At 44.1% G+C, this 21,997-nt stretch overlaps 1 protein-coding gene across 1 annotated transcript in view; it reads right to left on the reverse strand.

The window, feature by feature from the left end:
• Nucleotides 1-11,644: 11,644 nt before the first annotated feature.
• LOC116971287 (15-hydroxyprostaglandin dehydrogenase [NAD(+)]-like) overlaps nt 11,645-21,997 on the reverse strand; it is a 37,731-nt gene continuing 27,378 nt past the window's right edge. Inside the window, exons 5-7 of the mRNA XM_033018328.1 lie at nt 19,638-19,714; nt 17,706-17,869; nt 11,645-13,021 (exon numbers count right to left, since the gene is read on the reverse strand). Coding sequence (XP_032874219.1) covers nt 12,913-13,021; nt 17,706-17,869; nt 19,638-19,714 — 350 coding nt within the window. The 3' untranslated portion in view covers nt 11,645-12,912. The remainder of the gene's footprint in view (nt 13,022-17,705; nt 17,870-19,637; nt 19,715-21,997) is intronic.

A 21,997-nucleotide genomic window follows, 5' to 3' on the forward strand; every position in this document is an offset into this window, starting at 1 on the left:
TGGTGGGGGGGCTGTGGGGGAAACCGTTTTAAATCTCTTCCCTGTGCGGGGACCCGACTATTCCCTGTCGGGTCTCGGATGTCGTTGGGCCTAACATCGTGGAGCCGGCGGCGACCTCCGGCCGGGACTAACCTGAGGGCTCCAGTTGCAGAGCCTGCGGAACTGAGATCGCGGAGCTGGCCAACTTCGGAGCGGGAAGAGCTGTGGTGGCGCGCGGCTGCAACCCGACTTTTGGAGTTCGGAGGCACCGGCCACAGACCCGGTGGACGGGAACATCGGGAGCTCGCAGGTCCCTGGTGGGAGACCGCTTTTCCGAGCTCCGCAACGGCGATTTCTCCCGTTGGAATCGCGGGTTTAAAGGACATGGAGCCGGGGCCTAACATCGCCCGGCGTGGCTTAAACGGCCTCAGGACTTACCATCGCCCGGCAGGGGCTTTAACATCGGAGCCCCAGTTCGCCTCGACACTGCAGTTGAACTGCTGGACCACGGGAGAAGGAACAAAGAGATAAAGACTTTGCCTTCCATCACAGTGAGCAGATGTTGGAGACTCACTGTGATGGATGTTTATGTAAACTGTGTTAAGTGTGAGTCTTGGATTGTTTTGTAATGTAAAAAACTGTAGAAATGATATTTCGTTCAAACCTAGGTTTGAATGACAATAAATGCATTCTATTCTATTCTATTCTATTCTATTCTATTCTATGATCTTATACTCATTTATAAGATCAGCTTTCATCCTCATGCGCTCCTCATGCCCAACATCTCCCTTAGCTCAGGCCCTCAAGTCCTGGCAACATCCTCGTAAATCTTCTCTGCATTCTTTCCATCTTAACCACATCCAACCTACAGCAGGGTGACCAAAACTGAACACGATACTCCAAATGCAGCCTCACCAACATCTTGAGTAACAGTAACATAACACCCCAACTTCTGTACTCAATGCCCTGACTGATGATGGGAGAAGAATGAAATTGGAGCAAAATGCTTCAAAATCTGCTCATGGTATTTCTTATTGCCCTGATGCATGGTTTTATTTTCCTATTATTTCATTATAACCATTACTTATACTAAATATATTCCAGATTTATTTAATCATTTAAATTGTCCATGTTAGTGTGGGATTCAAACCAATGCCATTAATCAGTTCTACAGTCCCAATTACTTAAACACAGTTAACCCCATGGTACACAAAAATGCTGGAGAAACTCAGCGGGTGCAGCAGCATCTATGGAGCGAAGGAGATAGGCAACGTTTCAGGCCGAAACCCTTCTGCAGTCTGAAGAAGGGTTTCGGCCCGAAACGTTGCCTATCTCCTTCGCTCCATAGATGCTGCTGCACCCGCTGAGTTTCTCCAACATTTTTGTGTACCTTCGATTTTCCAGCATCTGCAGTTCCTTCTTAAATACAGTTAACCCCATCCCTGGAACTTCAGTCATTATCACTTAATCTTCACCTATGGAGAAACCAAGGTATTTTTCATCTTTTCATTTAATATTCCTGCCTTTTACTCTATCGCTGACCTTTCCTTTTTGTTTTAATTTTAGTTCAGTTTAATTTATTATTGTACTGAGGTACAGTGAAAATCCTTTTTGCTGCGCCCATCTAGTCAGCGAAATAACTATACATGATTACAATCAAGCCGCCCACAGTGTAAAGATACAGGATAAAGAGCGTAAGATAAAGTTCAGTAGTCCAATTAAAGATAGTCTGACCTTGACTTTGTGTTGATGCTCTCCTCCCAAATGTTGCAGTTCTTATGACATCTCATCAGTTTTTTAATTAGGACCTTATTGTAGAAAATCACCCTCACAATCAAACAAAAATTGATCCCAATTCTAATGTGGCTAGGTAGGAGCATGGACAAAGAGGTAGGCTTTATGATGTACAGTATCTTTAGGGAAATGTGCAAGGCAAGGGTTTATGGAGCAAATTCCAGTGTATAGGTTGCAGTTCAAAATCTCAGGTTGAGTTTATTGTCACATAGGCTTGTAGACTCAGATAATTCCTACTGAAATATTATAACGTGGTCAATAGCAGCAAGAATCATTTGTGTTTTAGTCATAGAGTCCGACAGCGTGATAACAGGCTATTTAGCCCAACTTGCCACACTGACCAACGTGCCCCATCTACACTAGTCCCAACAGCCCTGTGTTTAGCCTAAACCTATCCTATCCATGTACCTGCCCAAATGTTTCATAAATGTTGTGAAAATACCTGCCTCAACTCCCACCTCCGTCAGCTCGTTCCATACACCTACCACCATTTGGGTATAAAAGTTGCCTCTCAGGTTCCTATTAAACCTTTCCACCACCTCACCTTAAATTAAACATCAGAATGTAGGTCAAATCATTGCCTGGTCCAGACTGAGCAATAAGATGATACAGTGGCACAGCGGTAGAGTTGCTGCCTTACAGCGCCAGAGACCCAGGTTCGATCCTGGCTGCGGGTGCTGTCTGTATGGTGTTTGTACATTCTCCCTATGTGCGTGGGTTTTCTCCGGGTGCTCTGGTTTTCTCCCACTCTCCAAAAACCTATAGGAATATAGGTTAATTGGTTTTGGTAAAAACTGTAAATTGTCCCTAGCTTGTAGGATAGTGCTAGTGTACGGTGTGACCGCTGGTCAGAACGGACTCGGTGGGCCGAAGACCCTGTTTCCACCCTGTATCTCTAAAGTTTGATTAAACTAAAGTTTAAAAAAAACACTAGTTTTAATTATTTCGTAAAAATTATTTTGTTTAATTCCTTGTCTCTTCCGTGACTTGAAGTATAACATTTTGATGGATTTACAGGCTAAGTTATTTACTCGAGTGATAGATCAGTCTTCCTGCCGCACACACTCCGAGTGTGCAACTGAGCATATTAGTCCCATCAGTGCTTGAACAGGAGACCACCTACATGTGGCAGGTGCGCTTGGCATTCTGCCCAAGGAAACAAATGACCCAACCATATGAATGAATCCGGCAAGGATCGCAGACACACTGCACGTGCTAAACAAGCAAACACTCTACTGAAACCGCACTTGATTTTACTAACCTCCATTAACTCTACATCCTTTTGAGTTGTAACCAAAATAGCATCTGCAGTTCCGTGTGTCTCAGTCTTATTTCCCTATTACAGGGGACCACAACATCTCTTCCCTCACAGCTTAAGGTGATTTATTTTTGCTCTCAAATATTCTAGTTTAGTTTAGTTTATTGTCATGTGTACCGAGGTACAGTGAAAAACTTTTGTTGCCTGCTAACCAGTCAGCAGAAAGACAATACATGATTATAATCGAACCGTCCACAGTGTACAGATGCACTGTAAAGGGAATAACGTGAATAAACTTTAGTGTAAGATAAAGTCCAGTAAAGTCTGAACAAAGATAGACCGAGGGTGTCCAATGAGGTAGATAGTAGCTCAGGGCTGTTCTCTAGTTGTTGGTAGGACGGTTCAGTTGCTTGATAAAAGCTGGGAATGTGGACTGCCGAAGGTTTATTCCTGAGACCAATGCAAAAAGGCTTTGATGCTATTTAATGAAATAAATATTTTAAACAGAAATTTCCCCAGACCCCTCACCAAATGAAGCAACTGGTATTTGGAAGGGTCCCATTAATCAAAGTTTAGAATTTTCCATCCTGCGCTCCGTCCTATTTACGTTGCTAATTGAAAATTATGCTTAACCACCACCAATTATCTCCCAAGCAAATTCATGGTTAATTTGATGCGTGAGGGAGAGCATTAAATAGTATTAATCATGTAAAAATTAAGGCTGACAGTGGCGAGAAAGGGGAGATAAATTAGCTTGTCAAGCAGAGGATGACCTTTGCACAAAAGCCAAAGTCTTTCACAATCATTGGAAGTCTCAGTTAATTTTTTTTGCAGTGGTCATTAGTAAGGTTGATGTCCCACATTACTATCTGCTGAAAATCCATGTAAAAATGTTTATTTTTCCAAGTTACACCATTTGTGTGGCCAAATTAACTGCTGGGTAAATGCAATATGAATAACCTGTTCTCCAAAACACTTCCACATTCTCCTGTCCCATTCCCAATCACAGACATATTCTCTCATAAAGAATGATGGTGTGGTCGAACATATTTTTGTACAAAGTGCCTTCTGTCTTGTCCGCTGCAATGCAGGATTGAAACCTAGTGTAGTGACCAACCATTATTCAAAGTGCTTTTCTCTTCAAGCTGGAAGACTAGAACCACAGTGCCTGGTATAAAACCGTGGCATTCACAGAAAGTATCTGGTTCAGTTGTGGAAATCTCTCTTGGTACTCACTCACGGAGTACTGCACCTATTGTCTATTGAGTAAAGCTTGGAGTTAATGTAGGGGCATGATAACATGAGGATTCAATAACGCGCATTCTAGATTATTGATCCAAGACATGATTTGAAAATCACCATGGTAGCTGAGGAATTTATGATTAAGTAATTAAATCTTCAATTATAAAAAAGCAGGTGACAATAACATTGAGGTTACATGTTCCATAAATTTAAAATGCTTGCAGATCGAGATGATAGTTTGATTTTGAGAACATTGCATGACAAATAACACCTTTCAAATGTGAGTTCTAAATTTAATTCTAAACCATCCAGTCCTTGGTTCAATCCTTTTGTTTAGATTCACCGTTAGAAGAAATAGTTCCTCGGCCTATATCCTATTAAAACCCTCCATCTTTTTTTAAGATCCTTGATTAGATCAGCATTACAACCTTATGAATTCAAGATAAAAGCAAATCATTTAAGGAATCTGACAGCACAATTCACCTTAGTCCCTCACACAGACCAGACTCTTCACCATTGAGTCCACCTACATATTCAAAGACCCCTCCCACCATGGTATTCCTTCTTTTCCCCGCTCCTGTTGGGCAGAAGATACAAAAGTTTGAAAACACGTTAACACTAGACTCAGGAACAGCTTCTTCCCTGCTGTTTAAGAAGGAACTGCAGATGCTGGAAAATCGAAGGTAGACAAAAGTGCTGAAGAAACTCAGCGGGTGCAGCAGCATCTATGGAGTAAAGGAAATAGGCAAAGTTTCGGGCCGAAACCCTTCTTCAGACCGTGTGGGTGCTCCAGTTACCTCCCACACTCCAGAGGCCTACATTGTAAATTGTCCCTAGTGTGTAGGATAGTGCTAGTGTATGGGGTGATAGCTGGTTGGTGCGGAGTCGGTGGCCAAAGAGCCGGTTTCCGCATTGTATCTCTAAAGTCTAATTTTCAAAAATACAAGGTGTTCTTTGTTTTGATGACACTTACTTCTGTGGAGTGAGCCGAAAGGTCACAGATATTTTAAACATAGACAAAAATGCTGGAGTAACTTAGCAGGTCAGCCAGCATCTCTGGAGAACATGGATAGGTGATACTTTGGGTCGGGACCCTGTCTTTTGTTAAATGTCGGATCTGTCTAACAGTAAGAGTTGAGCAGCAGAGTAAAGTTAGTGCCAATTAAGCACCCAAAAGTAAACATACCATTTGAAAATTCCATGGAGATACATCCGATGTTCCCAATATGGCCTCCTGTACATCAGTAAGACTAAGTGTAGGCTTGGTGACTATTTCACCATACACTTGCGCTCAGTCCGCCAAAGCCTACTGGAATTCCCAGTTGTTAACCATTTGGACTCCCCATCCCATTCCCATACTGACCTTGTAGAAACAAGGAACCACTGATGCTGGTTTATGCAAAAAGACACAAGGTGTTGAGTAACTCAGCAGACATGGCAGCAACTCTGGAGAACATAGATAGTTTTTTGGGATCGGGACCTTTCTTCACACTGAGAAAGGGTCCTGGCACAAAACGTCACCCAAGTTCTTTAGAGATGCTGCCTGACTCCCTGAGTTACTTCAACACATTATGTCAATTACAGGAAGGATGTGGAAGCTTTGGAGAGGGTGCAGAAGTGGTTTATCAGAATGCTGCCTGAACTAGAGAGCTTTCGCTATGAGGAGAGGTCAAACAAACTTAGATTATTTTCACTACAGCAAAGGAGGCCAAGGGGATAGCTGTTAGAAGTATATAAAATGATGACAAGCATAAATAGGGTAGACAATCAGAATATTGTTCTCTGGGAGGAAATATCAAAGACAAGAGGGCATATCTTCAAGGTGTGAGGGGTAAAGTTTAAAGGAGATGTGAGGCGGCAGGTTTTTTACACAGTGAGTGGTTGTGGGTGTCTGGAATGCTCGCTGCCAGAGATGGTGGCGGAGGCAGATACAACAGTGGCAAAAAAGAGACTTTTAAATAGGCACAGGAATATGCAGAGAATGAATCGCATGCAGATAGTGTAGATTACTTTAACTTGGAATCATGTTCTGTATGGCCAAGAAAACAATAAATGATAACAATATTCTGCTCCTTGAGTTCTCTCTATAACTACAATAAATTATGATATATACAAAATATATGAGACATTAATGGTAGAAAATGAATATTGGATCAGTTTAGGTAGATAGCTTCTAATGAGAGCATTGAATGGCTGTATGGTAATGATATATGTGGTTAGAATGAATGTGCACTGTGCTGGCATTACTATATTGTGATCTAAATGACCAATTTACAAGCTTTCACACACAAATAAGAAAAATCAGTCGTACTGCAGGTCAGCTGCTGCTGACACAATCAAATAAATAGTTGGGATATTGATGTGGAGGAAGGAACTGCAGATTATGGTTTACACCGAAGATAGACACAACATGCTGGACAGGCAGCATAACTGGGGTGAAGGAATGGTCCTGAGATGGCAATTCATTACATAATGGAGAAACAGCAGAGAGTAGCTGAGCTTTGAAATGAGGACCACGAGACTGAAGATGCTGGAATCTTGGACAAACAAAACAAACTGCCGGAGGAACTGCGTTATAAATGATTGCGGAAAGGCAGGGAAATATCCTTGCAACCAAATCACTGAAACAGGAAACCTGGTCTTTCTCATTTTACTGTTAATGCGAGTTTGCTGAGTGCAAATTGGGTACACAGCACGTACACATCCTACACAGAGAGTGAGGATACTTCAAAATCTGTCTATACCCAGGACATCCCCAGTTTGTAAAAATCTCTGCACTATTGCATTACTTTTTTTAAATCCAAGTTAGATCCTTCTCTGTTGATGAAGATAGTATTTAGTTTAGTTGAGAGACACAACATGGAAATCGGCCCTTTGGCCCATCGAGCTGACTAGAACACATTAGTTCTATGTTATCTCAGTGTCCATTCCTACACACCTTTTACAGAGTTACATTTACAGTGAAAGTGCAGATTAAAAAAAAGTGTAAGTTCTGTAATGGGGAAGGTTGGGAGGTCGGGGTTGCGCCCCAGCTTATGTGTGGACTGTTCAATAGCCTGATAAGAGCAGGACGAAGCTGACCTTGAACCTGGTGGTATGCGCTTTCAAGCCTAAATGTCATCTGCACGACCGGAGAGGAGATAAGAGGAAATGACCAGGGTGTTCCTTGAATATGTTGAATGATCCTTGAATATGTTGGCTGATTTCCCGAGGCAGCATAAAGTGTAGATGGAGTCTATAGTGGTGGTGGGGGTTGGATGGGGATGGCTAAATTCACATCTTTCTGCAATTCCTTGCGGGTTTGGGCAGAACTGCTGGCAATCCAAGCTGTGACGCATCTCGATGGAAGACATAAAATGCTGGAGTAACTCAGCGGGACAGGCAGCATCTCTGGATAGACGGAGTGGGTGACGTTTCGGGTCGAGACCCTTCTTCAGACTTCTTCAGTGCATCGGTAGACTTTTTCCCAAGATGGAAATATCAAATAGTAGAGGACATAGGTTTAAGGTGAGTGGGGCAAAAGTTAAAGGAGATGTGGGGGGCAGGTTTTATACAGAGTGGGTGGTGATTGCCTGAAACACTGGGGTAGTGGTTGAGGCAGATGTGATAATGGCATTTAAGATACCTCTGGCAAATGGATTAGCCGGGTTTGGAGGGGAATGGATTATATGCAGGCAGATTGGAGTTGGTCTTGGCATCATGTTTTCACAGACAATGTGGGCCGCAGGGACTATTCCTGTGCTGTACTCTTGTATGTTATATGTACTTACTGTATTTTGCTGACATTGGCTGAAATTACTCATGACACCATGAGGTGGCAGCACAGACTTTGTTATCAGGATTTCATGACAACAGATTTATTTCATCAATCTTTTTTGATAGTGAAACTTGACTTTTGAAGCTTGGTTACGCAGACATGATCTAATTTCAAGCTAAAAATAATTGGGCGGCACAGCGGTAGACGCGGGTTCAATCTTGACAATGGGTGCTGTCTGTTCGGAGTTTGTACGTTCTCTCCGTGACTGCGTGGGTTTATCCCGGGTGCTCCGGTTTCCTCCCAGGATAGTGCTAGTGTACACGGATCACTGGTCGGCACAGACTCGCTGGGTCGAAGGGCCTGTTTCTGGGCTGTATCTCTAACCTGTATCCACGCCACCACCTTCCTCACTTGGAAATATATATCACTGTTCCTTGATGGTTCTTGAGTCTAATGCCTGAAACTCCCTCTCCATTGTCTTTATGGGAGTAGAAATGGTGGCTGTCAGAGACGCACAGGAATTAAGGGTTTTGTTGAGAGGCCTGTTTGACGCCAAGAAAAATGACAGAGTAACAGCCTCTCCTCCCTCAGCTTAAAAGCTCTTATCTACTTGCTCACAGTCAGAGAAATCACCGTTGGGTACCTGGAGGGGCTGAGTAATCAATGAATTAATCGGCTCTTGTCACTCCGACAAACACAAGTGAAATGATTAGAGTCACCGAGGGCGTCTAAATCTGCTGCTGCACTGTGCATCTCTGTGATTATCTCTCTGCTTGGCCATTGCAAACGGCCACACAGGCAATTTGGGCATGAAGGTTGAGCCTTGTTCTGGCACATCTGCTCCTAAGGGCCGTCAAAACCTTTCCATCCTCCTCCTCCTCCTCCTCCTCCTCCTCCTCCTCCTCCTCCTCCTCCTCCTCAACCCTCCTCCTCAACCCTCCTCCTCCTCCTCCTCCTCCCACTCAGACTCCACAGTCATTAGGGCCACCTGTCTCCCTGCAACATTGCTGGCACAGATCCACCATGGCTTTTCCGGCACCCTTGGTTCCAGAGCTTTGCCATATTATCCATTTTGCCGGAACAACAGAGGTCATGTAATAATCAATAATTCAATAGTACTATACTTGCCACATATGTAACTGCACAGTGAAATTAATTTTGCATATGGGTTTATAACACAGGTAGGTGCTGCCATTTTTGGCGCCATTATTCAAAGTTCAAAGTCTGTTCGGCCCTCGTGCTCTATGGAAAGGTACAAGTAACAAATGAATGAAATCATGAAAAGAATAAATGAAAGTCAGCAATGATTATTGTGGACTCCACCTTTCCTTGATCATCATTGCTGACTCTGATTTGTCCTTTTCATACCTTTCATTCATTTGGGGATCATGACAGAAGCCTCCTCGTGACGATCCCCAGAAACGACGACTCGATGCACTCTGTGACGCGCCGGGCGACCAATTCTGTCAACATGTTGGACGACGACAGAAGCCAACAGCGAGCTACATCGTCTGACACACGAGCGAACAAATTTGTTCTTTGTACCTTTTCATACTTCCAGTTTCTCTCTCCCCAGACTCTCAGTCTTGAGAAGGGTCTCGACCCGAAATGTCACCTATTCCCTTTCTACAGAGATGCTGCCTGACTCGCTGAATTACTACAGCATTTTGTATCTATCTTCGGTATAAATCAGCATTCCTTTACATGGAATACTCTCAAGTTTGGTTGGAGGAGTTCAAGTCCAACAACTCTCAATAACTTTGACCACATTCAGGATGAAATAGGTCGCTTTAGTGATTCCCCATCTACCAAACAGAGTGCTGTTTCTTCATTCAGGCTATTCCATGAGCACATCCCAAACCCACAAACTACCCCACCAAGAAGGCCAGGGGAACACCAGCACTTTAAGTGTAGGAAAGGACTGTAGATGCTGGTTTAAATCGAAGATAGACACAAAATGCTAGAGTAACTCAGCGGGACAGGCAGCATCTCTGGAGAGAAGGAATGGGTGACGTTTCGGGTCCAGACCTTTTTTCAGACTTTATGTTTTGAAGTCAAACCGACGTAAAGACCCAGCACTTTAAGGTTCCTCTCCACGCCACACACCTTCCTGACTTGGAAATATATATTACTGTTCCTTGATTGTTCTTGAGTCTAATGCCTGAAACTCCTTCTCCAATGTGTTTGTGGGAGTAGAACATAGTACAGCATAGGTAGAGGGCCCTTCAGCCCACAATGTTTGTGCTGACAATTATGCCAATTTAAACTGCACAACTGCACGCATGTAGCCTGTAACTTTCATTCCCTGCTTGCTAGTGCGTCTGTCCAAGTGTCTCCTAATTAATGCCATTGTATCTGCTTCTCCCATCTCCCCTGCCAGCATGTGCCAGGCACCTAGTACACTCTATGTTAAAAACTTGTCCCACACTTCTCTCTTCAACTTAATCCTATGCTCTCTCGTATTTTACATTTCCACCATGGGAAAAAAGACCTTGACTACTCTATCTAAGGCCCTCATTATTTTATTATTTTATGAGGTTGCCTCTCAGCCCCTGCTGATCCAGAGAAAACAATCCAAGCCTGTCCAGTTTCTCCTTACAGATAATGTCCTCTAACCCAGGCAACAACCCGATGTGAAGAAGTGTAACAATTCAGGAAGGCGATTCACTACATCTCAAGGGCCATTGTTAATGAGCAATAAATGTTGGTCTTTGTAGTGACCCCCACCCCCCTCTTTCCCAGGTCCTAGAAAATGAGTACTTTCATAAAAGGTTCTCATTAACTTAAGCAACATGAGATACGCTGAGTTGGAGCTAGGATTTATTATAAAAGGGAAATTAAACAGTGTAGGAGAAAATGAAAAGGCCACATGGTGTTGGTGTTTGAAGTGTCGGAAATTAATTAAACCTGGTGCGCACCAGGAGACCAGTCAAAGCCGATCGCTTGAGAGTGACTTTGCAACAGCTTTTACATTCTCAGCTGATAAGATTACACAGAAACTTAATTAACAGGGAGTCACGGAGGCGCAGCAGTAGTGTTGCTGCCTTACACCGAACCTGACTACACGTGCTTGTCTTTACGTTTGTACGTTCTCCCCGTGACCTGCATGGGTTTCTCCGACATCTTCGGTTTCGTCCCACACTCCAAAAACATCCAGGTTTGTAGATTAATTGGCTTGGTATAAATGAAAGATTGTCTCTAGTGTGTGTAGGATAGTGTTAATGTGTGGTCGGCGCAGACTTTGTAGGGCCAAAGTGCCTGGTTTTGCGTTGTATCTCTAAACTAAACAGTAAAAATTGGTCTTCATTACAGAATAGAGGTTTCAGAAATATTTAATTAAGTAACAAACTAGGTTTAGAGTACAGATTATCCACAAGTCTAATTTAGTTGGCAGTAGATCCAATTTTCTGTTACAACGATGAGTGTACGCTATAACATAATTAATCAATGAAGTTCCTGAAACTTGGCTGCAATCATTGATGCACACCATGTGTCTACTTTTAGGCTTTGTCTGCGGTTCCCTGTCACTAAATTAGCACAATTCACATCCCTATTTACTAGTTATTAGCCCTCACTATTCTTTTCCCAACGACAATCAAACGGAGATTCAGACATTAGAGGCTTTATGTTTTTAATAATTGTAGAACGAGATGTTAAAACAATTTTTCTTCTCAATTCTGAGTAAATTTCAGAGAGTAGGCAATTATAGAATTCCACACCTTCGAATGAAAGATTTAAGTGACAGGACCAGTACTTAGTGGTTACCAAGAGACCCAGAGAGCCATTGTATGCAGGGAATGTGTGTATTGTTACCAAATAAACACTTAAATTAGAGAGGTTTTCTGTATAGCAAGCTTATAAAGACATAGAGAAAAAGAATAGAACCAGGTCCTTCTTCCCACGGAGTCCACACGAACCACCAACCACGGTGGCACAGCGGTAGAGTTGCTACCTTACAGCGCCTGAGACCCGAGTTCACTCCTGACTACTTGTGCTGTCTGTGTGGAATTTGCCACGTTTCTCACCGTGACCTCCGGGAGATTTGGTTTCCCCCCACACTCCAAAGATGTACAGCTTTGCAGGTTAATTGGCTTGGTAAAATTGTAAATTGTCCTTAGTGTGTGTCAGATAGTGTCAGTGTGCAGGGAACGTTGGTCTACGCTGACTCGGCGGGCTGAAGGGTCTGTTTCCATGCAGTATATCTAAACAAAAGTAAACTATTTAAGAATGTGATGGTCACTTTGATGGGTTGTACTTTAGGCAGCCCACCCGTACCCCCCAATAGTCAGTTAGAGCAGGGAAATCGCACATTGAAAAATATTTAAAAACAGGAAATCTGAAACAAAATCAGAAACTGTTGGTCAGGAGATCAGGCTGTATTTCTATAGAATTAAAAACAGAATCCACACTTCAGGTTGAAGAGCTGTATTAGAACGGTAAGTCAAGTGGGGAGCCTTGAATATTTCAAAAGTTGAGGAAATTATGGAATAAGTAACTTGAAAGATTAACTCTGTTTCTCTTTCCACAGATGCTGACTGACCTACTGAGTATCTCCACCATTTTCACTTTTGTTGCTATGTATAAATTGTCTATACTACGCTATAATTGTAATTTCATTGATTTTAAATGCTGTAAGATGTCCTAAATGCAACATATTAGAAGTAAATATTTTTTTGCAGAAGAAAATAAAATCACAGCATCTTTCTCTCACACTTGATTGGCTTAGCCTGGAGTAGATATATTGCCTCTTCATTCATATCAAACCCCCATTTTGTCTGTGTTTGGTTGCAGTAGCAAGGAATATACATTTGGAACCAGGAAACCAGCAGGCATTTATTGCCAATGGGTAAATTGAATCAATGATCTTCTGCTGCTTGGAGTTCTAAAAGTTTTCAAACTGAATGCCTTTGGATGATGTAATCTTCATAGCTGCTCCATTTAAGCTGTCATCCTCAACCAGTTGTATAAAGGCATCACCTACGACCGAAGGTCTGTAAAACAGGATATTGAGAAAAAAAAACTTAAGCAAAGCTAGACTTAGAGACATGTCTTCATCATAAAGCCATTGACAAGATAGATGTCGTAAGGCAAAGTTAAACTGTGCTTCCTCATGCTGCACTCTTTAACATGGACATCGAAAGCCCAAGCTCCAAGTTTAGATATTTCCAACTTCACAAGCGCTTGGGACAGTAGGCACAAGGAACTGCAGATGCTGGTTTACATAAGCGACAAAGTGCTGGGGTAACTCAGCAGGCCAAGCAGCACCTCCGGAGAACATGGACAGGCAATGCTTCGGGTCGGTACCTCTCTTCAGGCACTCAGTAGCTGGCCAGACAATGGTAGTGATTGGTAGCAGAAACAACATATACAAGGTGTCAAAAAGTTGAATTGAGATGCCGTTATCAGGTCTAATACAACAGATTTTTGTTTTAGTTTAGTTTTAGAGATATTGCATGGAATCAGGCCCTTCAGCTCACTGAGTTCACACTGACCAGCCATCACCCGCTCATACTAGTCTATGATATCCCAATTTTGCATCCATTCCCTATATACTGGGGGCAATTTGCAGAGGGCCAATTACCCTACAAAGCCGCAGGTCTTTGGGATGTGGGAGAAAACCAGAGCACCCAGAGGAAACCAACATGTTCACAGAGCACAGGGTCTCCGTGCAAACTCCACACAGACAGCACCCGAGGCCCGGATCAAACCTGGATCTCAGGTGCTGTGAGACAGCAGCTCCATCAGCTGCGCCATTTGTACTGCCATTTAAATTCTGGTTTTGTTAATATTCTATGAATTACATAACTAATTGGACATGTGGATGTTACATGACTCAACGGTTTTCCAGGGACATGCCAATCTTTAAGTTTATGGACACAAGTAATCATTTTGCTTTGCTTAACTTTATGGACATAAAACAAACTTAGGTACTATTATAGACAGTATTAAGTGGGTCTCACTTTAGAAATGTCACAGGCACCATTGTTTTGTGTGAATAAGTTAGAAGAGCCAAGAAAACCAAGGGATCAGAGGAAGTTGTCTGAAGAGAAATGAACTGTGTGGCCTGCCGGCCTCCCGGAAGGCCGCAACGGCAAACGCCTACTGGTAGGCCGCAGAGAAGCTGAGGCTGGATCCTTGTGGGTCGGAGCCAGCGGCCAACAGAGCCTGGGTAAATGGAGCACACGGCTGGGGCCTGGGTCAGATCAACGGAGGAGTTTGGAGGGGCCCAGTCAGGTTTAGTGAAGAGGTCGGTGCGGTGGTCGATGATGGCGCTGACCGATGGACGAGAACGGACCATGTAGAAGTGAGGATGTCACTGCCGTGGGAAGGAACAATGGAGGACATGGCATGGGGGAGCCGCCGTGAGGGAGGGGAAGGGGAGGGAGGAGAACAAAGGGGGACCTGGCGCGGGGGTACTTTGTAACTTTGTCGGTGTCCTTTACATGGTGACTATTTGCATACAAGCAAAGAATTTCACTGACAATAAAGTATTCATTCTTCAAAAGGTACCAACTTTATCTGAAAGTTTCTGAATGTTTACTTGAGTGATGGACAGTTATGCCTCTTATATCTTAGGCGGTCCCTTGGAAACGGGGATTTGCTACCACTCTTGTTCGATGGGTTCCAGGGGGACTGTGGAGGCTAATCTGGGTCCCACAGACTTGTCACAGAAGGGGGACTATGTGCCACATAGGTACGTAGGTTGGTAGTTGGAGAAGTGAGATGCTAATTCTGCAGATTATGCTCCCAATGCATCAACCTAAATGTTTCAATTTCACCCCGAAAGCTTAGTTTGCTACCGTCAGGTTAGTTATACTAGCGTTATTGCATTGTTGTTTATTTGGTGTGTTGTAGCGATTACGTGCCTGTAAAGTTGCAGCAAGTAAGGATTTCATTGTTGCATTTCCCACTGCATATGTCAATTAAACACTCATGACTCTTGGCTTGTCTACGCTTTGAGAGGTTGTAGCCCAGGGGTTCCCAAGAAACAGCGACCATTGAATCTTTTCCTCTGTAGAGAGGTAATCTCTCTGTGTGGCAGTGCTCAGAAGGTGTCAAGCCCACCGTCGCAGCAACCAGTATCGGCCAATCTTCGCTGGACTTCCACTATGCCAAGAATGACCTTTCTCCAACACGTTCAGCACAAGAATCCTGCATCTGCAGTTTATTGCATTTCCAAGCCCTTTCTGAAGCAAGGAGACCAAAGTGAAGACATTGCACCGGCACAGTCTCACCAAGGCCCTGTCTCATTGAAGTTGAGATATCTTTATCCTAACTTATCCTCATGGAGTTTTGCTCCAGTTTTGTAGAATTACAGTTGACAGTGGAAAGGGTGGAAAGTATTTGGTGACATTACCCCAGTTATCATGAGTAAGGAGCAGATTTGATCAGGTAGATTTTATCTCTCCACTGTTTCTACTGTGAGCAAAATGAAAGGTGCACAAAGGGTTATGGAAGGGAGCATATTGGCTGGTTGCTTCATGGCCTGGTTCAGCAACTTGAATGCCCAAGAACAAAGGAGATTACAAAAAGTGTTCATCATCGAATTGATAAAAAGGATGCATACAAGGGCGCAGAAAATATTTACGACGATATATAGATAGATAGATAGATAGATATTGCCAGGACTTGAGGACCTCAGCTCTAAGGAGAGGTTGAGCAGCATTTGGAGTACTGCATTCAGTTTTGGTCACCCTTCCATAGGAAAGATGTTGTTCACCAGGATATAGCGCAGAGAAAATTTACAAGGATGTTGCCCGGACTTGGCCTGAGCCAAGGTTGAGCAGGCTAGGACTTTATTTCTTGGAACGCAGGAGGATGAGGGGTATAGTGGTGCATAAGTTCAGTTTCAGTTTCATTTTAGTCTATTGTCACGTGTACCGAGGTACAGTGAAAAGCTTTTATTGGGTGCTATCCATAAGATTGCATAACATCATGAGAGGAATACATAGGGTAAATGCACAGTCTTTTACCCAAGGTAGGTGTATCAGAAACCGGAGGACATAGGTTTAAGGTGAGAGGGAAAAAATGTAATGGGAATCCGAAGGGCAACTTTTTCACACAGAGGGTGGTGGATGTATGGAATGAGCTGCCAAAGGAGGTCGTTGAGGCAAACATTATAACAAAATCTAAAAGACATTTGGACAGGTGCATGGATAGGACACGTTCAGAGGGAAATGGGCCAAATGCGGGCTGGTAGGACTAGCGTGGATGGGGCATCTTGGTCGACATGAGCTAGCTGGGCTGAAGGGCATACTCTGTGCTGTATGACTATGGTTCTGTAATAGGTAAGGACACATCACACGGACAATGGCCAGGCATGGAAGTGCTGGAGACAAATTACTTTAACCCACTGCCCTTTGATTCCAAGTGCGGAGCTTGCCTAGGGAGGAGAGATTGTGTAGAATCAGGAAGTACAGTGACACAGCTAGTAGTGTTCCCTGGTTCAATGCTGCCTTTATGGAGTTTGCATGTCCTCCCTGTGACCATGTGGGTTTACTCTGAGTGCTCCGGATTTCTCCGACATACCAAAGACATGTGGCCTGTTTGGTTAATTGGTCAATATCAAGTATGTAAAGTATAGTGTGTAAATGACTGGTAGAATAGGGGGGGGGGGGGGCGAGTGGGGTGGGGGTGGGGGGTGGGGGGGCGAGTGGGGTGGGGGGGTGGAAGAATAAATGTGGGATGAATATAGGATTCGAGTAGATGGGTGCTTACTGATTGGCAATAGTCATTGGGCCAAAGGGCATGATACTGTGCTGTACAATTTCTGATGCCAATTTAATTGTACTGTGGCGCAGCGGTGGAGTTGCTGCCTTACAGCGCTAGAGACCCGGGATAGATCCTGACTACGGGTGCTGTCTGTACGGAGTTTGTCCGTTCTCCCCGTGACATGCGTGGGTTTTCTCTGGGAGCACTGGTTTCCTCCCACATTCCAAAGACATGCAGTTTGTATTGGCTTGATATAATTGGTTTGGTCACATTGTAAATTGTAAAATTGTAAATTGTTCCTGGTGTGTGTAGGATAGTGTTAGTGTGCGGGGATTCCTGGTCGGCGCGGGCTCAGTGGCCAAAGGGCCTGTTTCCACGCTGTTTCTCTAAACTAACTTAATTAAACTAAACTAAACTGTATTCACTGGAGTCCATCTCAATGATAAATGATCATATTATAATCAGCACATATCAGAGAAGATTAGACAGGGGTTGATGCTGAGAACATATTTCCACTGGTAATTCTCTGCAATCTCTATTCTGGGATATTTAGTTTAGTTTAGAGATAGAGCATGGAAATAGCAATTCTGCCCACCATGTCCACACAGACCATCGATCACCCATCACACTAGTTCCACATTATACCCACACTTTTTTCCGCTCCCTACACATTAGGGGCAAATATTACAGAGGAAACCCTTGCGGCCACAGGGATAACGTGCAAACTCCACCCAGACATCTCTCGAGGTCAGGATTGACACCGGGTCTCTGGTCCTGTGAGGCTGGTAAGACTGAGACTAGTACAATTTGGGGCAATGAGTGGATCGAGAAATAAGGGACATTGGGTCAACTGCGATTGAATTGAACAGTGGAACAGGCTTGAGGGACTTTGTGGACATCTCCTGCTCCCATTTCCAATGTCCTCATGGTGAAATCAATCAGAAAGAAAGCATTCAAACTTACTCCAATACCCCGAATAAATTTATCCAATGCTTGGCCATGTCTTTAAATTGATAAAACATTCCGAGGATTTCTTCCTGGTCTAATGTTTCAAGAATACTTGTGTTGACAAATCCCGGACACAGGGCATTTATACGAATCCCATAATTTCCCAACTTGGAAGCTTCCTGTAGGAAAGAAAGATGGGTATTAATTAATTTAATTTAGAGACACAGCGTGGAAACAGGCCCTTCGACCCACCATGTCGGTGTCGACCAGCGATCCCTGCAACGAACACTATCCTGCACACCGGGGATAATATACAATCTTTACCAAAGCCAATTAACTTCCAAACCTGCACGTCTTTGGAATGTGGGAGGAAACCGGAGCACCCGGGAAAAGTCCGCGTGGTCATGGGGATAACGTAAAAGCTCCGTACGGACAGCACCTGTAGTACAGTAGTCAGGATCGAATCCGAGCCTCTGGCAGTGTAATGCAGCAACTCTACACCTGCGCCACCGTGCCGCCACCGTGCAACATGTCTCTAGAATATAGCTGGAAACTGGAGCACTCGGAGGAAGCCCACGATATTGCAGGGAGAACGTGCAAACTCCACACAGAGACAGTGCCAGAGGTCAACATTGAACCCAAGTCACTGAAGCTCAAGGGTAGTGACTTAACCAGCTGTGTGAGGGTGCTCCTCCTATGATCCTTGCTTAGACCTCAAATCACAGCCACAACTGGTTATGACTGCTGCAGCTACAATCAATATCCTCGCGTCAGGGTTGTAGTCAGCCTTCAACAAGTGTGCCCGTAGAGTCGTAGTCACAATCATACACCACAGAAACAGCCCCTTCGGCCCAACTCGTCCATGCTGACCAAGATGTCCCATCTAAGCTCGTCCAATTTTCCCGCATTTGGTCCAAATCCCTCTAAACCTTTCCAAGTGTCCTTTAAATACTGTTATAGCACCTGCCTCAACTACCTCCTCAGGCAGTTCATTCCATATACCCACCGCCCTCTGAAAAAATTACCCCTCAAGTTCCTATTTAACCTTTCCTCTTTCTTAGCTCCTGGCAAAGCAAAATGGACTCTCGACTAAAGTTTTCTCTCAGTATGCCATAGGAAACCAAGAGTCTTGGTAAATAACTTTTCAGTCAGACAGTGAGCGGAGAGAAAATGTTGGACTAATTGCCCGTACTAACCGCAAACAGGATGCAGTTGGAATTTCCCTGGAATGTGACCAGCTGTTAAATTCACAACGCAACACGTTAGTAACAAATGCAAACAGAAAATGCTGGAAACATTCAGCTGGTCAGGCAGCACCTGGAATATACATAGAACATAGAAGAATACAGTAGAGGGACAGGCCCTTTGGCCCACCCTGTCCGTGCTGAACATGGTGTTCTGCCTGCATGACCCATATGCCTTCATTCCCTAAGTAGCTATCTAAAAGCCTCTTAAACGTCATGATTGTTTCTGCCTCTGCCACCACACCCCGCAGTGTATTCCTGGCACCCACTGCCAAAGATTCTGCTATAGGATCTTTGCCCACTGCTCTCTGCATAAAAATCTTGCCCCACACATCTCCATTAAACTTTGCCTCTCTCACCTTTAAGCTTTGACATTTCCACCCTAGGAAAAAGATTTATTGTTGGCTGGGGAAGGTGTGCTGGCGACAGGGATACAAGGAAACAAACAGTGGAACAAGGAGAATGACGAGGGCGGGGGAGGGGAGGGGGAAAGAGAGGGTGGGGGGGGGGGGGGTGAAATGCAGCACTTCCGCATGGTACTCCAGCACTTTGGTTTTGCTCAACATTCCAGCATCTGCAGTTTCTTGTGTCTCAATGACCCTGTCTAATTGTTGATTCCATACTTTCATTACTACTGTTCCAGCACCACACCAGATAATGGTTGGCAGGGTTAATATCGGGTGTAATCATTGTCAATACTCACCGCAAGTGACCGTGTGAAACCAAGTACTCCGTGTTTGGTAGCCGTGTACACAGGAGCATGGGCTGCTATTTGGAAACCTGAATGTCAAAGAAAAAATGCGTCGTAAGTTACAAAGCTCCTTCATTCAGTGTCCAAAAAATAGAAAGTGCTGTTCAGGCAGCATCTGTGGAGAGAGAAGGACATAGAGTTAACGTTTCTGGTGAAAGACCCTTCATCAGATGCTGTCTGACTTGCTGAATGTTTCCAGTATTTTATTTTAGCTTAGTTAAGTTAGATTAGTATAGTCTAGTTTACCTTTGTTTAGTTCAGTTTAGTTTAGTTTATTATTGTCACTGAGGTACATTGGAAAGCGTTTTTGTTGCGTGCTATCCAGTCAGCGAAAAGACTATACATGATTACAATTTCTGCTTTGGCTCCAGAATGTCTGCAGTTTTGTTGCAGTTTTTATTTCCAGTGTTGTCTCACCATCCACTGTGCTGTCATCTGGGACTGGGACCAATTTATATTAGTGGGGTATCCTTTTATGTCTTGCCTATTTAAATGCTCGTCTAAACATCTCTTAAATGCAGTAATTGTATCTAATTCCATCATCTCCTCCGGGAGTGCATTCCAGATATTATTCACTCTCCGTACAAGAAAACATACCCTTAACCCCCCTTAAAAACTCTTTCGTCTCACCTTAAACGTATGTCCTCTTGCTTTGGAGACCCCCAGTCAGGTCCAGATACGCATATCAAGTTTACTCAAGTTTAAGATTTTTACACAGTGATGGGGGCCTGGAACGCATTGCCAGGGTAGTGGTGGAGGCAGGTACGATAGTGGCGTTTAAGAGGCTTTTAGACAAGCACGTGGAAGAGCAAGGAATAGAGGGTCGTTTACACCCCAGCGGTATGAACATCGACTTCTCTAACTTCAGATAGCACTTGCTTTCTCTCTCCATCCCCTTCCCCTTCCCAGTTCTCCCACTAGTCTTACTGACTTCTCTCTTTGTCCCGCCACCTCCCTTGACATCAGTCTGAAGAAGGGTCTCGACCCGAAACGTCACCCATTCCTTCTCTCCAGAGATGCTGCCTGTCCCGCTGAGTTACTCCAGCATTTTGTGTCTACTTTTAATCAGCATCTGCAGTTCTTTCTTTCACAGAGGGATATGGATCATGTATGAGATCAATTTAACTTGGTGTCATATTCCGCACAAATCCTGTGGGCTGAATGGCCCCATCCTGTGCTTTACTGTTCTATGTTCGATGTTCGGTGGGCTATGATGGAAATGGGACAATGAACCGAGGATTCTTGGAGGCACGGCTGAAAGGGAAGAGGTGGGAAGATGTATCCGGTGAAAGCACAAAGAGCTGGAGCAGCTCAGCGGGTCAGGACATGGATAGGTTTCAATCCATGCAGAACATGGATAGGGTTGGACCCTAAAACCTGATCCAAAATGTAGCCTATCTATGTTCTCCTGAGATGCTGCCTGATCTGCTAAGTTACTCCAGCACTTTGTGGCTTTCTTTGTGAACCAGCATCTGCAGTTCCTTGTTTCTAAGATGTGGTGGCATCGCATTGAGGTTGCTGCAAGTCACTGAGTTTGCTCTGTAGAACATGGAGGCTGGTGAGGTTGAGGAGAAGGGGTAAGCTATCCTTGCTCTGCGAGGAGCGTGAAGTGTTGAGGCCGGAAGGTCGAGAAACAGAACTTACATGGCTGAAAAATACAAATATCCTTTAAACGGTTCAGGGCTGTGTGCAAGGAGCGTTGGGGCAGGGAGGGGTGGGGGTTGGATGGGTGAATGTCAAGGTAGACATTGCACCACCTCCACCCTCCCCCCTCCAAGCAATGATCATCTGAATAAGTGTAAGATTATGGCTTGTGCGAGGACAAACCTTTGCCCCATTGCCTGAAAGGCTGGTGAGAATGCCCCTCTAAAAGCTGGCAACATATAATAAGGTAGTACGCCCAAATGTAATGTGGGAAAAGCAATGCAAACAACTGTTCTTTGCTCAACTGCACAGTGTACATTGTCATGACGCCCTTCCACAAAGGCAGAGCCTGAAAATACATCGACTGTATGCTTCTGATAGTCATAGAGACATAGCCATGCAGTATGGAAACAGGCCCTTCAACCAACCCATCCATGCTGACCAACATGCCCTTCTAAGCTAGTCCCATTTGCTCGCATTTGAACCATATCCCTCAAAATCATTGCTATCCATGTTCCTGTCCAAATTATTTTTTAAAGTTGTTAGTGTACCTGCCTCCACTACTTCTTCTACCATGAACCCATTATCCTTTGTGTGAAAAGGTTGTCCCTCAGGTGCTAATTAAATATTTCCACTCTCACCTTAAATCTATGCCCTGCAATTATTGA

Source organism: Amblyraja radiata, chromosome 3 (genome assembly GCF_010909765.2).
Source record: "Amblyraja radiata isolate CabotCenter1 chromosome 3, sAmbRad1.1.pri, whole genome shotgun sequence".
Taxonomy (NCBI): Eukaryota; Metazoa; Chordata; class Chondrichthyes; order Rajiformes; family Rajidae; genus Amblyraja; species Amblyraja radiata.